The sequence below is a fragment of the Halichoeres trimaculatus genome, unplaced genomic scaffold (assembly GCF_033239565.1).
Source record: "Halichoeres trimaculatus isolate MK-OKI-2021-1 unplaced genomic scaffold, fHalTri1.1 fHalTri1_scaffold_6, whole genome shotgun sequence".
NCBI classification, from domain to species: domain Eukaryota; kingdom Metazoa; phylum Chordata; class Actinopteri; order Labriformes; family Labridae; genus Halichoeres; species Halichoeres trimaculatus.
Window position 1 is genome coordinate 34,638,311 of NW_027437184.1, and position 16,869 is coordinate 34,655,179.

Genomic DNA, 16,869 nt, shown 5'->3' on the forward strand with positions numbered 1-16,869 from the left:
GAAAGAGTTGATTTTGTGTCTATTAAAGGAAATAAAATAATAAAAAGCTCATTTCATCAGAGCACACCTGAGCTGTCTCTCCTCAATCTGTTCAGGCCGTTAGCCTCTGAAACGCTTCAGTTTCATTACCACATTTGCTCCACATTAGCAGCTTTCCTCTCATATTCTCTCTCTGTATTTCAAGTCTGCAATAATTGAGATTTGATACGGTCCAGCTCAGCCCTTTGGGCAGAGACAGACTCGGGAGGAGACGGAGAGTCCATCTGCTCCACAAAAGAGACGGAGAGGAGAAAGAGGAGGAGAAGTCAAACTTCCTCATCTAAATCCTTTCTTCTGAGGCGAGGAGACGAGCAGCGTGAGGCCCAAATGAGGTCAAGGAGGAGAGATTGAGAGTAGGCACGGTGGTGATAAGGAGGAGAAATGGTGTGAGTGAGAAGAGGGGGAGGAGGGGTGAAAAGGGAGGAGTGAGAGCTTTCAGCAGAGTGATAGAGGAGGAACCAGTGAGGATGAGCACGAGCGTGGGAAAGAGGACAGGTGAGGGAGAGAGGATGACGTAAGGCAGAGAGGAGCTGCTGGATGAGGGAGGAGGAGGAGGAAGAGGAGGAGGAGGAGGCTGGTGGCACGATGAAGCAGGCAAGAGACAGATGAGAGAGTGAGGAAGTGAGTGAATGAGTGCGTGACACGGTGAGACAGAGGGATTCAAACGCAGCCAGAGATCGATCCACCGCATTGTTTCCAAAACAACTTTGAACCACAAACTGATGTCCTCTGGAAAGTCCTAACCGCCAGCCAGCTCAGCTCTGCCACGGAGAGCCCAGAGGAGCGCCACCACCGGCACCACAGACACGAATATCAGCCAAGTTTCTAAAAATAGCCCTCAGACAGCGCTATCGCTCACAACACGCTGGTTCCCACTGCAGGATGCTGTGGGGAACTTATTCACTGGCAGCCGTTCAGGGGAAAAGAGAAAAGAGGGGGATTTGTGGCAGAAAGGGCGTTAAGCACATGAAAAGAACGAGTGTCAAGGATTGGGGGGGACAAAAAGAGAGGTTGAGGAAAGAGGAGAGGACGGGAAGACAGAGAGAGCCCTCTGCAGTCTGTCAGAGAAAAAGTCTAACAGCGATGATGTAATCCTCCACGCTCACATCTCCCTCCCTCTCTTTCACAACTGGTGTTGCCTGCTTCTGCTGCACACACACACACACACACACACACACACACACACACACACACACACACACACACACACACACACACACACACACACACACACACTGCAATCTAATGTACGGCCGTCAGAGGAGACAGGAGAGCAAGGGAATGCAGAATGTCTGTTGCCGTGGCTACTGCCAGCTGACCGGTCACCAAACTGGGAAGAGGGACCTGATCCTGAAGGATCCTGATTCCTCAGATCCATCAGGAAGACCTCAGATGGGATCAGACATAAATGATGACCTACACAGTCAGGTTCTACCATGCACCCCTTTAGAGACCCACATCAGGGCATGAAGAACGTTTTACTAAAAGAAAAGCTTGTTTGATGGTAAGTCAGGAATGCTGACATCACCTCCAGGTAATTCACACCTGGCCTGAGCGTGCATCTCTAGATGTATCTCCAGTGACCGTTTGTTATCAGATTTCACTTTCCTGCTTCAAATTCAAAAGAACTCAGAACCACGGCCACTTTTGTTGCACCATAAAGGATGGTTCTGTGTTTTAAGTGAGATTATAAGAGGAACCAATGAGTTCCTCATTAACCCCTTGATGCCTGTTGTCAAAAAATTGCGATATACCCTGTCAGGTGTTGATGCAGCAGAAATGACCTTTGTATCTCGTTATTATCTATTGATTCATATTGTACACATACCAAATATGGTATCAGATCCACGATGTCACAATATATTGGTCAGGGGATGAACTTCTCATGCCTATATTTATAATATAACTTAGTTATAACTATTGTTTGTACTATACTGAAACTTATAATCTCTTCTTAATTGAACATCTCAAGAATTCAAAAACACAAAACAATCCATTTTTGTAATTGTTAATTATCTCAGGCAGTTGGGGGTTAACCCACTTCAACTGTCCACCTCAGGAGAAACAGACGACCATATAATTGATTTAACAGTAAGATAGTCAGTGAGGCTACACGGTGGTGCAGGAGTGTTCGTGGCTTAAATCCTATCATGATCTGCTCTGCATGGATTTTATTTTCCCTGAACGCCAGTGTGAGTTCCCATTGGATACCCCAGCTCCTTCACACAGTCCAAAGACATGCCTGTCAGCTTAAAGTCACTGTGTGGACTTTATAACTGATCCTTAAATAGACTCTCTGTTTTTATTTGCTTGTTCGTAATCCAAAATTAAAAATGAGATTATAACACTAAAATGAGTTTTTCTTAACGTTTTTCTCAGTAGGATTTCTCTGTGGTTGTGTCAGATTTTCTAAGAGAATGTGAATCAATTGACAGCACATAAAACTGAAACTACACCAGGGACAGTGTGTACGTCCAGCCGTTAGTGATAACGTTTGTCAACTCACACCGGCTGCGTGTTCAGTCTGTTATAACTGACAGACAGCTGGAGCCACAGACCGAGGAGTTCCCACGCTTCCTTCCCACTCCATTGATAAGCCTGCTTATACATGTTAGGCTGTAGAACCTCAAACCTGTTGACTCCTGGTCTGTCTCTGCTCATTATGTCCATTTGTCGTCATTGTTGAGATAAATACTATTTGGATTTGTTTTTGGCACAGTTTGTTTTAGTTTGAAAGTCACTGGATGTTTTTAGGTAGTTTCCAGTCACTATGTCCTTTCCTGCTTGATCTCTGCTACGCTGAATTCATACGTCACAGCTCTGTGTCCTTCAAAAACTGGATGGCTGCGTACTACCTGCAACATGACGGACCAGCCATGCTGCTAGACTGAAACAGAGAAGATCCAGAGTGATCTGTTGACTTGAATGGAAACATATCTGATTTAGGGCCATGACAGAGACGGGCTGGAGATGTGTCTGGTGTACTTTAACAGTAATAGTGAAAAAACCTTTTAGGCCTCTTTAAAGATGGTAGAGGTCATGCTCCTATGTTATCATTTCAGTACAAATATGCAAAAAGAACACCTTTTTTTTTTAATTAAAGTTCTGTATAAGTGTTTCACCTGCCTTTAATCAGAAAGGACAGGATCAGGAAACAGGGTGAGAGTGTGGAATGATGTGAGAAACAGGCCACAGCCTGGATTCAAACCCGGGCCACAACCATGGGGTACAACCAAGACTGCTAGGCCATCTGCACCCCAAGAAGGGATATTTATGAATGGAATGAATCCTTTGGAAAAGTATGACAATGTGGGGATATACCGCAAGCCCAGATATAGACACAGCATTTTTCATGTATATCTCTGTTTGTGAAGCACGCATGTGCAATTTGAATTTGTTAGATAGATAGGGGTTTTCCAGTATGCTCCCCAGACAAAGGACATTCTGCACCTGCCTAGGTTTCATTGTGAAATTAGTTACCTTGGCAACTTTTGGCAGTCATGCGTGCGGCTAACGCTACAGCTAAATGGGGTGTTCTATAATGGTGACTTAAGATCTGTGTTTTTCTCTGCTGAGAAGGATGTCTTTGGTTATTTTGTTGCAACGATTGACACTAGAGCTGGACTGTTAAAGACAAAGGAGATCAGAGCAGAACAAAGATAAACAGGAGGGTGATAGAGCACAGGCTAAAACACGGGCTAATCTGTTTGTGCTAATGTTGATTCCAACACACAGTCAGCAGTTATTCTGCAGTGGTCTGTTCAAACTTGAGAGTCTATCACTAAAATGAAGACTGAGGTTACGTTTGCTCTGATTGGTGAGGTTGGAGTTGGTAGATGAAGATTCACTAACGTCACACCAGAACAAACTCCTCAGTACAGACTGCACAGGTGAAGTGTAAGAAAGAGGACGCTCACATTGCACTGTTAGGTAGGCAGAGGCAGTCGGTGGTCGGCCCAGGCTGTTGCTAGGGGCACATGTATATTTCCCAGCATCCTCTGGCTTCACTTGGGCGATGATGAGGGAGCCGTCAATAAGAATACTGACTCTGCGCTTCAGGTCGCTGTGAACACAATAAGAAAAGACACCTCAGTGAGTAAATCTGTGAGAATTCAGAGAGCAGAGAAAAGAAAATGAGATTTAGGAAACAGGGTGGTTTGGTTACACTTGTTTTCAGTCATCAGAGAGTACAAATCACAGCCTGGATCATAGAAAGATTATTGATAGATGTCACTGATGTGCACTGCAATGCCTCAATGAGGATGATGACATTATGTTCGACATGTGCCACATTTTCTTGCCCTTCTTGCTCATAATCCTGAGGGACGTGCAGCTCTGACTCTCATATTAGTGATGTTCTGCACAGCGTGATTCATGATTCATAGCAGAGCGATTGGTTTCAGAGGAGCAGTGAGTCTTCAGGCTTCAAAGGTAACAGGAAAACTTGGGAAAATGTATTTCCCCGCTTTTAAGTCTTCAGAATATTTCAGTGTGAGGTTGCTGGATTCTTTTTTTTTTATGCCTACACCAGCGTTAAAACTGTCAGAAGCAGAGGTTTGAGGCTTTAAAAACCTCCACAAAACACCCAGCTTTGTCCTAAAGAGGAAGGGGATCAGAGGGATCTGGGTTCATGCTTGACTTAGCTTCAAGCAGAGCGCCTGCAGATTTTCCAGCAGCACACACGTACTCTAAATTCTTCATTTCCTCATCCAAAAGGTGCTTCACTGTCCTGAGATCTGGCGTGTGTCAGAGTTTAGATCTCAAGAGAATAACTCAGGAGTCACAGGAACAAGATTCAAGAGTGGTGTCCTTAAAAAGTATCTTTAAGAACAGACAGCTGGAGAGGCAGATTCAATGTAAATTGATCATAAAGCTCTGAAACCAACACACAAGCCAAAGGTAAAACTGTGTATCTAATTGTACCACGATATGGGGCGGTGTTGGTGGTCCTTTGAGATGTTTATTGGGATACAACAGACAAAGAAGAAGGAGCAGGAGCAAAAGAAGCCTTGGATGTTAGCTAGCTGGTTAGTCTTTACTACTAAGTGTTGCTCCTACTGCAGCGCAAACCATGTCTGAGGAGATGATGGATGAAAGAAAGGTATAAGAACCTCGAAAACGGTTCTTGGATGTTTTAGGAGTTTTGGTGATTTGTTTTAAAAGAAAGCGTGTTTGTAGACAGTCTGCAGTCTACAGGAGATGTAGAAAAACGCCCACAGTACACCTGCTGCAAGTTCAGTCCAACAATCTGTGTGACTGACAGTCAGCTGGAGTCACAAACCGAGGAGTTCACGCACTACCCACTACACTGATAAGTCTCTCTTCATTCATTTTGGGCTGTAAAACCTCAAACCTGTTGACTCCTGGGGTGCATCTCAAAGTGATAATTTCATGCCTCCTCTGTCCTATCTCCTCTGCATTACTGGAAGTACTTTCTGAGTCACCATTTTGAAGACTGTCCCAAAGCGATAATTGTGCTCGGAGGAGAGAGGAGAGAGGATGGAGGAGACTGATCGAAGGAGCTATGATTGAGGGAACACGAGAGCTGGCTTTGGGGAAGTCTTTTCACTGACAGACACGCCCCCATATGGAATACCACTCTCTGATTGGACGCTGCGGCGGCTCAGACTCCTCTACATGAAACTTCACAAACACACAACAGAGTTTAATGAGAGAAAAAACGAGCTGGAAACAGGCAGAAACTGATCATGATTCCGGTAATAAAGTGTTCGCTGTGAGTTCAAAGCCCAAAACACTGAACACAACCATCATCAAATCAATATAACAGAGGATTAATACTGAAAACTGAAATTGAAGAAATAATATCTTCCTGAAACACAATAAACTAGGTTATATTAATATGTTTCAGAGTTCACGATCAGATGTGATCTACATAAGGGCTAAATATTAATGAATAACCTAACAAATGTGCATTTTACAGGTTAAGTGATCCATGAGCTTCTAAACTGCACACAGAATAAACAGAGAGCAGGTTTTCTTAATGGTAACTTGTTTGTTAAACTGGTTAAAGGAACAGAAAAATCTCTGTTGCTGTTTCTGTTTGATCAGTTATTACAGAGTTCATGCCCAGACGCAAAAACAGCTGTCAGAGCTGACTGACAGATGATCCAGAGTTGATCAGCTGATGCCGTCATCAATGAAATATGTCGCTTCATGTGACGCCACGGTGGAGAAGATGTCCCATTACTCTAAAAAGGAATCTCCTCCATCCTCTCTCCTCTCTTCATTTCCCTGCATCTCTCCATCATCTCTGGTGGGAGGGACTAAAACGCAAGTGAATGGCGCAAGTGGAGGAAGGAAGGATGGAACTACTTACAACTTACTACCTACTCTGAGATGCACCCCTGGTCTGACTCTGCTCATAATTTTTTTTTTCTTTATCACAGTCAAGCTAAATACAATCTGACTTTGATACTGTTTGTTTTATTTCAAAGTATGACTTCCTGACCCTTTCAATCTTCCCTAAGCTGAACTAATGCGCCACAGCTCCAGTGTGGCCACGTATTATCTGCGACATGACAGACCAGCCAAGCAGACAGACTGCAACAGAATGGATTCAGTGTGAGTTGACACATTGATTTGAATGAAAACCTATTTCAGCCATAACAGTTTACATGCAGCTTCAGGAATCGGACTTTGAGCTTAGTCAGATGGAGAACGAACTGGGCATAGCTTGTTGGACACACCTAGATAATGTGATTACAATCAGACTGCAGTTGGACTCGGCAGGTCTCGGTACACATTGGAGTTCAGCCGAAGAGGAGGTAGATGACCATGATTAATAAGGTCACTGCGCTCATGCATCCTGGACATTCTCGACCAGAAGTTCATTTCTCTGTCCTCATGGAGACGCAGACAGGACTAGACCCCCTTGTGACTTCACTATTGATCTCTGACCTTAGTCGGACCGCTGTGTGCATGTAAATGCACTGAATGAAGACAGATGGTTTATAATGGACAGAGACAAAGCTAAAGGTTTGATCTGTGGACATGAAGTCAGTGATGTTAGAGTGGTGAGCTGTCTGTGGTCTCACAAAGTCCCTGCTCGTAGCTCGTAGTCCTGGTTTTGTCGGGGTCAGTCCCATGATCCCACAGCTCAGTGGTCCCACTTTTCCAGGATATTTTCTAAATCAGGTCTTAAGTTCCTTTTAAAGGGATAGTTCAGATTTTTTGACATGAACCTGTATGGCATCCTCATCTATAGTTATGTACATCAGCGCTGTCTTACCCCTGTCAGCGTCCTGTGACCTGAGATCTGGTGCAGTTTTGGTCCAGATGAAAGTAGTCCGGCAACATGGCTGGGGTCACGAAAAATAAAGCGTTTTTCCTCTCAAAACAATTTGTGTTCAAAAGAGTGATAAATTTGCATCACAAAACTGCAAACCGGAAAAAAGTCAGACTCCGTTATCGATTGGCACTACTTTCTGGTGCGTATCACTGCGCCGTGCGGTGCATCCAGCTGCCCGGTGCGCGTTGGCACCGTCATTAAAACTTAAAAAAGTTAACGATAACACACTGATGAAGATTTGGTTTTACTTTTCATTATTCCATTTCTTCTATTTGTATTTTTTTAATAGGAACACAGCATTTTGTCTAAGAAAAAATGAACATAAAGTTAAAGATAATCAGGCTGATACCTTTGTTCTTTTATTCCAGAAGTTTTAACAAATATCTTAACCTCATTTTTCATGATTATTTTTGTCACATAAAGCCTTCAGTTATGCAAATTTAGGGACTTGGACACTTTGGTGACAGGTCGTTAAATTGCTGGACACCTTACCCCCTGCTGGACTTTACCACAGCTGATAGAGAGCTTGACTGTTTTGGAAACCAGCCACTATAACAGCTGTATGTAATGATTTTTCCTAAATGTAGCACGTGAAAGAAAGCAAAGTCTGAAAAAAATCCAAAAATACCTGAGACTGTTCTGATTTAGGAAAAATATCTCAGTATGCACTGGTTTTCAATCCACTCTGCTCTGGCTATTTGGAACATACTGCACTATTTAGTTTTGGAGACTTCAGCTCCTCAGTCACGTGTGTGGATTTGATTCTCGTGTATTGTCTGTGCTGCTGATACTGACGTCTGCTGTAGTCTGTCAGGTTGCCGTGGTAATGGCTTGATAACTTAAGGAATCCAGGTCTGAAAGCAAACCCTGCTTTATCACCTCTGGTACTCTGTGAGGATCATTTATAGATAAAACCTCTTTAGAGCTGAAGAAGACTTGAAACTTGATCTCTGTCCTGAACCTGAGGGAGTTAAAGAAGAGAGAGGTGTTGAAGAAAGCTCAGGTGAATAAAAGCTTCTTTAAAAACTCAAGGTCTGTTTTTTTCTGCATGTTTAAGCATTGAGAAGAGGATTTTTAACATCTGAAAGCCTATTCTTAAAAAGTTTGACTGAAAACTCTTTTGTATCAAAACTTTGGGACAGACAGACACTGTTAATGTTCTTATCTAAGGTCTATCTCCTGTTTCTGAAGCGTGCTGTGGTTTAGAGATATTTCAGCAGACACAAACCCATCACAGGTCCTTCTGACCAGTTTCTGTGCACACAAAGACCAGAGCTGATCTCTTCTTCTTCTGCTTCTCTGACTCCTTCAAAGACAGCGCTCTGAAGCAGACGCTGATGCAACATGAAGCCCTGTGAATGTGCATCATAAACCCAACTTAACTTCAAGCTCTGCTGGCTGAGGGGCATTTTATGGGTGAGCAAAACAGACAAGTGCATCACTTCTGTCTGAACAGCTGCCGAGCATCAGTGGAAATGTCAGCGCTCGTGGCAGCAGAGGAGAAATGTGCCGGCTGAGTGACATTTTCTGAGATCTGTCCGACAAAATGAGTGACGAGCTCAGCGCTGTGGAGTTTTTTCTGCTTAAAGCCACAGAGGAGAGTTTTTAACAGCTCATTTTCAAACACAAAGACCTCTTTAAGAAGCTAACACTATTTCTTTTTAACTCCAGGTTGTTGTTTTGTTTCCTTCTGCTAAACAGACAGCACAAAACAAACACATTAGTCTTCACGTTGACAGGTGAGCAGTGGGTACAGACAGGCGAGGTGATGAGGCAGACAGTAATGAACACGATCATAACTTTACTTCTTGAAGAAGACGTTGTCCTCCTCCCAGAACCAGGTGTAGGTCAGGTTTCGGGGGTAGGCTTCAGCCTGGCAGGTGAAGAAGGCGTCCTGCGAGATGTTCACTGTGATGTTTTCTGGAGGAGACACGATGAACGGAGGGCCTAGTGGAGAGGAGAAACACACAAACAGCGAGGTTTTAAAGCACACCTGATGAAGAGGGGCTGAGAGTAACAACGATCAGACACATGACGAAGTTATTCAAAGAGAATCCAAATCTGCAGGGATGAAAGCTAAAATTTGGAATTAAAGGATTCTGTTGTCAGATGATAACTCAGTAGGGATGGTACCAAATGAAGTGCTTTTATAGGTACCAACCAAATTCCATCTGTGGTATCGAGTACTAAGTCATGTTTAGGTACCTGAACGCATTCTTGAGACTGTGAGTTTATGCTGGACATGAACACAGCAATGCAAAGTCATATATTGAAGAATAAAAAATGCTAAATTCCAAAAGCTGAGATGTTATTATTGAACTAGTTAAAATATTTTACCTACACAGTGTCGATTTCCTTAATTTTGGGGGATCAGTGATCAGCCCATCCTCACATATGAAACGGATCTTATATACCTCCAGAAAGGTCTGACAGCCAGCCATTGTTACTTTTTGCTCTGAGACCTAAAACTCAGGACACTTTATTGGTTATTAAAGTTAAAACATAAAGATTTTATTGTTTCACAGGTATTGTTCAATGTTTTTTTTTAATGAAGTAAGATTGGAACATTGAAGGTATGTGCTGTCAGTTGTAAAAATTAAAAAATAAAAATCGGCCCAAATCAGTATCTGCAGGTCAAGCTTTTTAAAGATCTGTGATTGGTGATCGGCCAGAAAATTGTGATCAGTGCACCCCTACATAAAAGTACCAAAAATTGGTACCATTGAGTACTGATACCGATTGTCAGTACCGAGCATCGGAACTGTATGGTTTTAAATGAAAAGGTACCCATCCCTTTCCATCAGTGTCAGTTCAGAAGAGTTTTTTCAAATGAAATGTTTTCACCCTCAAAGGCAAAGAGCAGAGAAGACAGGAAGCAAGCCCCAACAGGACCAAAGTTTCAACTGTGGATTTTTTAGCCCGTTTCCACCAAGTGGTCCAGTATGGATCAGTACAGTTTGGTACGGGTTGGATTGGAAAAACCTGATCCTGTTCGTGCTACCACAGCTAACCATGCCCCCTCGTGGTGCCTCGCGTGTCAGTCGGTTGCCAATAGCTGCATCACTTATGTAATAGCATGACATCATATCAGCACGACAGTGAACCCCGCTAATAAATCCAATGAAGAAGAAAAATGCAACACAAAGAACAAAGAGCAACCCTGGAAGACATCCAACAATTTGTCTTCTAAAGCCCAGTTTCCACCAAGCAGACCAGTAGGGATCAGTGCAGTTTGGTACAGGTCGGTAAAGCCTGATCCTGTCTGTGTTTCCACAGCCAACCGAGCCCTCCTCGGTAGGCGTGGAGGGGTGTAAGCCAAAGCCGACAGCTGTGTCAGCTACTACAGTCACAAAGTACCTCCCTAATAAATTCAACGAAGAAAAATGTGAAATAGTTTAGTTTTGACGGCAGTTTTACCCTTTCTTCGTGGCGACACTTCCCAAAAAAGAAAGCCGGGGTTATGTGTTGTTCCTTTGTACCCGTCAGTCAGAAAGTGTCTTTTTTTTGTGACCAATCATTGAACTGCAGTGTTTCTAGCTCCACCTTCAGGGGTTGGATCAGTGTGTCTGGCATCCCCAACAGAGGGGTACCAAAAAGTGAGACAGTACAGGTCAGTAAATTGGGGTTCTGTCCCAGGTTTAGTCCAAGTAAACGCCACAAATGCGTGAAGAACCGAGACAAACTGAAATGAACCACTTGGTGGAAACAGGCGTTTGTGACAGGTTCAAACTCCTCACTTTTCAAACAAAAAAGGAACATGTTTGAGTGTGACCTTCCTCCTGAAGTGACCTTTCTAAGGGTGAAGCTCCCACTCTCACCACCATCAGACACAACAGAGGAATTAGTGAACACAGTGGGCAGGGGTCATGTCGTGTTGGCTACACAGACACAGAGGGATTAACACCGCTGCTTCCATTCTGTGAGCATGGAAGTGTCATGGCCGACCCCAGAGCCATATCACATACTTATTCTGCACTTAGCAAAGGATTATGGGAATTTATGAGTGAGCCTTGCTGTGTCAGATGGATCATCCTTCTTACACGCATGGATATATTTATGGCATGATACTTGATTCAGTCATTTCCTGACAACAACCGAGCAGAGTTTGGTCTCCAGTAAAAACAGTCACTCAAACATCGCTCACTTTGAGCCTCTTAAAACACACACACACACACACACACACACACACACACACACAGTATTGTTGAGCTGCTACAAGAGCACCACTCAACACTTGAGTGTGTTTTTATGAACAGCATCACAGGCTAAAATAGGATGTACCACAGATGAGGGCAGCCGGGGTCAGTGTGTCAGAAAGGTGCGTGTGGCTCTGCAGGCATCACTCACATGACAACATAAAGACATTTACATCTTTTTTATTAGTCTGTTTATTTTGACAGGGATTGTGTACGATCATTTAGCCGTATGGAAACAAGAAAGAGACTTCACAGTCTCACTACAACTGCTCTGAGTCCACGCGACATTAAACATTAAGCTGAAAACATGAACATAGTCTCTGTGATGTACTGTATGGTTTCTGAAGGGGCTTTAAGGAGCCAAACCATGCATTGTTTCTCCCCTTAGCTCCTCCCACAGAGGATTTGAAAGAGAAAGGCAAAAATGAGACATGAGGACAGAGGAGGCATGTCAGCCAGATATGAAATCCCTCCTCCCACAACAACACCACACCAGAGTGAAGTGTATTGTTAAACCTGGCTGGTCATTAGTTGTGTTAATAAAGCCTGGCTAACAGTAAAGGATCCTTGGGCTGATTTGACCCCATTAGGCCCTACTGACAACTGGTGGAGAAATCTGGTCCGCAACCGAGGTTGGCCCGGTTATCTTCAAGCGTGAGTGGGTGACAAACAACAAGGTGATAAGTTGAACATTTAAAGAGAGGGGGTATTCTGCTTTGCTTTGCTTCAGCAGTGGTGGTTTTTCACAGATGCCAAGGGAAGTCTGGATGGCCCAATAGAATATTACAAAAAAATAAATAAATTAATTAAAAAAATAAGGAGCTTTACCACAACTTTTTTCATGTCACTTTCTTTTTGTCAAAACACTACGATAGCGTACTTCTGATACAAGGTCAATGGAAAATCCCAGTGACAGGCTAACATGATTAGCATCATAACTATTATGTTTTATTCTGTTTATACATTAGTAAAACAAACAACTGTTCATATATAAGAATACACGCTGATGGAACAACCTCAAACAGAAATAACCTCAGGACAGTCTCATCGTTAGCCTGACAATAAAATTAGGGACAAAAAATATTAAAGACACACACTATGATACACACTGTGATACACACTGTGATACACACACACACACACACACACACACACACACACACACACACACACACACACACACACACACACACACACACACACACACTGCGGAGATGAGCCAGTGTTGCACTATAAACTGCTCGTCCCATATGTTGGTCCTGATCCTTTAACAGGCAGCGTCTCCATCTGCCAGACCCTCTGCAGGACAACCAGCACCAGGCCAGAGCCCAATGACTGGGCTGTGTGTGTGTGTGTGTGTGTGTGTGTGTGTGTGTGTGTGTGTGTGTGTGTGTGTGTGTGTGTGTGTGTGTGTGTGTGTGTGTGTGTGTGTGTGTGTGTGTGCATGCCAGCCCGCCCTATTTGGAAGCGGCTGAGAGCTGCAGATTTGTTGGCACTGTGGTCTCTTAGCTGATCTGCAGCTCAGTGGCTTTCCAGGAGGGCCTCTATTAATCCGTCTCCCCCGTAAATTATACAGGACGGGTCAAACACGCGCTCAGGCTGGGCCCGGGCTTTGTACTCAGAGGCAAAAAGAAATGTTTGATCACTGACAACATGTTCACTGTCAGGTCTATGATGAATGAAAGCAATTAGAAGCACGATCAAAACCTCAGAACAAGCTTTTGTCTTCCTCTGATTCGATGTGAGGGGAGCTGATCAGCTGTTCTCTCTCAGTCTATAATTTTCATCTGATAAAGTGGTTCACATTTGCAATAGAGTGCTATCTGTCTGAGTGTGATATTTGCAGTTTCATTTACACAAATCACTAAGTATAGCAGAGGCTGGATAAGGTGTACACGGTGTTTAGATGTCTGCACTTTGAAAACAAATCATATTTAAAAAGAACTGAGGGAGTTTAGTGTGTCCTTCAGATTGATATTCAGTGAGGGTGTCACTCAGTGCCTGTGCAGTGAAGTGACGTTAGTGCAAGTCAAGTCTAGTTTTTGTTTGTTATCATGTGCTTATATGCCTCCTTATATGATGAAACTGTAATGTAATTTCCCCCTCGGGGATCAATAATGTAATTCTGAATCTGATTCTGATTGATAAACGTGGAAAAAACACATGCTAAAGTGCCCTCTTGGTAGCTTAAAATAACATGCTAAGTGTTGTCCTGGGTGCTAATACACATGCTTATTGCCGTCGTCATACCAGAAAGGTCCTTTGGTCCACTTGTTTGGTCTGGACCACAAGCTGACTTTATTTTTTTTTTTTTGTTTGGTGCGGTTCGTATTCAGATTGTACTTTTTGCAAGTGGACTATATTCTGTAAACACATCCACGTGTGTGATGATCAGTGCTCTCATTGGACAGCACTGACAAAGGCGGCACACAAGATACAGACCTGTAAATGGAGGTAAATGTGTGTTTGTGCTCTTATTAGAGCTGCAAAATCATTTTCAGTTTCAAGAGCAGCTCCTTCAAAGCAGGCTTTCAAATTTTGGGACAGCGAAGACAAATGCACGCAGCAAGGAGACGCTATGCTCTGCGTGTCCTGACCCACAACATGCTAGCAACAGTGTGGCTAAACAGAAGACGGAGGATCAGGTATGAACCAAAGACGGTTTGGTTACGGTGGCTTTATAGGCCCAAAAGGTGCATGTATCCTGTAGTTAGTTCTGATGAACCTTGGTTTGTATTCAGACCTGCACCGGAGAACCACGAACTGCACCAGAGTTTGTTTGGAAGCGGACCGAGACCACCTCAAAAAGTGGGTCTTGGTCCGGTTGTTTGGTCCGCACCAGGGTTTGTTTGTGTCTATTCACCCCTGCATGAAAAGTCTGCACCAGCGTGGGAAACAAACCCTGGTCCATTTAAAGTGGACCAAACAGCCCAGGTCTGAATACGCCCTAAGTTTCCTCAGGGAAGCCAAAACACGTGCTCAAGTGCCCTCAAGGGTGCTAAGACACAAACTAAGTGCCATCATAAAAGCTAAAACATGCTCAAGTGCTGTTCCAGGAGCTAAAACACATGCTTGAGTGCCGTCTTGGAAGCTAAAACCCATGTCCAAGTGTTGTCTTGTTCGCTAAATATCATGCAAAGTGCCCTTAAGAGAGCTAAAACACATGCTGAAGTTCCCTCTTTGTAGCTTATACACATGAAAAGGTACATACTTAGGAGCTAAAACACATGCTAAAGTGCACTCAAGGGTGCCAAAACGCATACTATGTGTCATCTTAAAAGCAAAATAACATTCTACAGTGCTGTCTTCAAAGCTTAAACACACACTCAAGTGTTGTCTTGTTAGCTGAAACACATGCTAAAGTTCCCCCTTTTGGAGCTTATACACATGCAAAGGTACACACTTAGGAGATAAAACACAGGCTTTAGTTTCCTCAAGGAAGCTTCAACACATGCTCTAGTGTTATCTTGTAAGCTTAAACACATACTAATGCCCTCAAGGGTGCTAAAACACATACTAAAATGCTGTATTGGAAGCTAAAACACAGGCTTATGTGCCATCTCGGGAGCTAAAACCCACATTCAAGTGTTGTCTTGTTAGCTAAATATCATGCAAAGTGCCCTTAAGAGAGCTAAAACACATGCTGAAGTTCCCTCTTTGTAGCTTATACAAATGCAAAGGAACTTACTTAGGAGCTAAAACACATGCTTAAGTGCCATCCTGTTAGTCAAAACACATGTCAAGTGCCCTGTTGGTTTGGAAAAAAACAAAACAAAAAAAAAAAACACAGAAACACATGTTTAAATTCTGTTTTGGGCGGGAAAAACCCAAGCTGTTTGTGTGTGTGTGTGTTTTTTTTTTTTTTTTTTTTTTAACCCCACCCCCACCCTTAAAAAAATCTACATATCACTGGATGATATAGTTTAACTTTCTTTCTTTGTTCAGTAAACGAACTTTATGACATTGTTTATCGACCTGCATGACTCTTTTAAACTCCAGATGTATGGATTATCCTAAACAGGCATGTGAAATTTATGAACAGTTGACATTAAATGAAGCCTCTAAACTGTAGGGCATTCTGGAGCATTATCGATTGACTGGAGAAGTCTAAAAGTTGCTGCAGACGATGGTTTAAACTCTTAACTCCACCCCTGTGCTGCATGTCCTTCCTCTTTTTCTACCTCCCTCACTCCTCTCACTCCTCAGCTCTCCTATCAGTCCAGGGAGAAAGTGAAGTGTAAAGTTTGATCCAGTGTTGATAGGAGCTGGATTTTCAGTTTTTGTCTGAGTAAAACCTCCAGTCGTATGAAATGTGAGGAGTCTAAATCTTCATCTTTGCTGTCAGACTTGTGTCTGACGTTTTTGAACAATAAAACGTCCTCCGCCCCTGATTAAATACCTCCCTGAATTTATGGATTACTGCTGTGGGTGAACGTCCAGGAGACTGACAGGAATCAATCTGCTGAAAACTGAGTGAAAATGTTTCTGCTAAGCCGTCGCCGGGTTCAGACCAGGTCAGAACCACTCAGCCGCGTTTCATTGGGTGAAGCAATCTTTAAATTAGATGACCTGGAATGTCATGTTTGCTGCTTTATCATTTATCCTCTTTGCTGAGGCGTATCAGCTCACTGCTTCCTGCAGACACACACACACACATACACACACATACACACACTCTTCTGATCCTGTTTCCTTTCATTTCCAGAGTAAACCAATTAGTGACTTTGAGCATCGATGTGTGCGTGATGTGGCAAATTGTAGACAATAAATAATTCATTTGCTAAATGTGTGTTTAGTTTGTGGCAGAGCGTGAACGGATGCAGACGGATCGTTTACGTTAGAGAGGCTGACGTTTCTTTTAGAGCTGCAGGCAAACACATCCCTCTCTCTGATTCTCTGATTCTCTCAGATAAAAAAACAAACAGCTCAGATGTACCAAGACAAACGTTCGGCTCCATTTCATCTTAAATGATCCTGTCGTCACATGCAGATGTTAGTTTGTTCCCAGACTCATCTCAGAGTAGATTTCTCCTCTTAAAAACACACTGCAGCACCAAACCCAGTTTTAACTGTTTCTACACAGCTGTCAGAGCACGCTTCAGGGATCTGCTTATTACCAAGTGCTCAGACTCTGTCCTGACTGAGGAGTAGCCTCTGGCAGCTCTGGTGATTGTTTATTTTTCATTTTGCTCCCCCAAATGTTTCCTCAGATTGTCCTGAAGTCATCAGCTGACTTTTATTTAACACGCCTACAGTTTCATCAGCCCATCAGCCTCAGACGACATCGACCAACATTTGCACTTCCTGTCTCTGGTGGAAAGATGC

The 16,869-nt window shown here is 43.2% G+C and overlaps 1 protein-coding gene across 1 annotated transcript in view; it reads right to left on the reverse strand.

The window, feature by feature from the left end:
• LOC141791538 (protein turtle homolog B-like) overlaps nt 1-16,869 on the reverse strand; it is a 218,588-nt gene that overhangs the window by 81,485 nt on the left and 120,234 nt on the right. Inside the window, exons 6-7 of the mRNA XM_074672094.1 lie at nt 9,154-9,295; nt 3,957-4,102 (exon numbers count right to left, since the gene is read on the reverse strand). Coding sequence (XP_074528195.1) covers nt 3,957-4,102; nt 9,154-9,295 — 288 coding nt within the window. The remainder of the gene's footprint in view (nt 1-3,956; nt 4,103-9,153; nt 9,296-16,869) is intronic.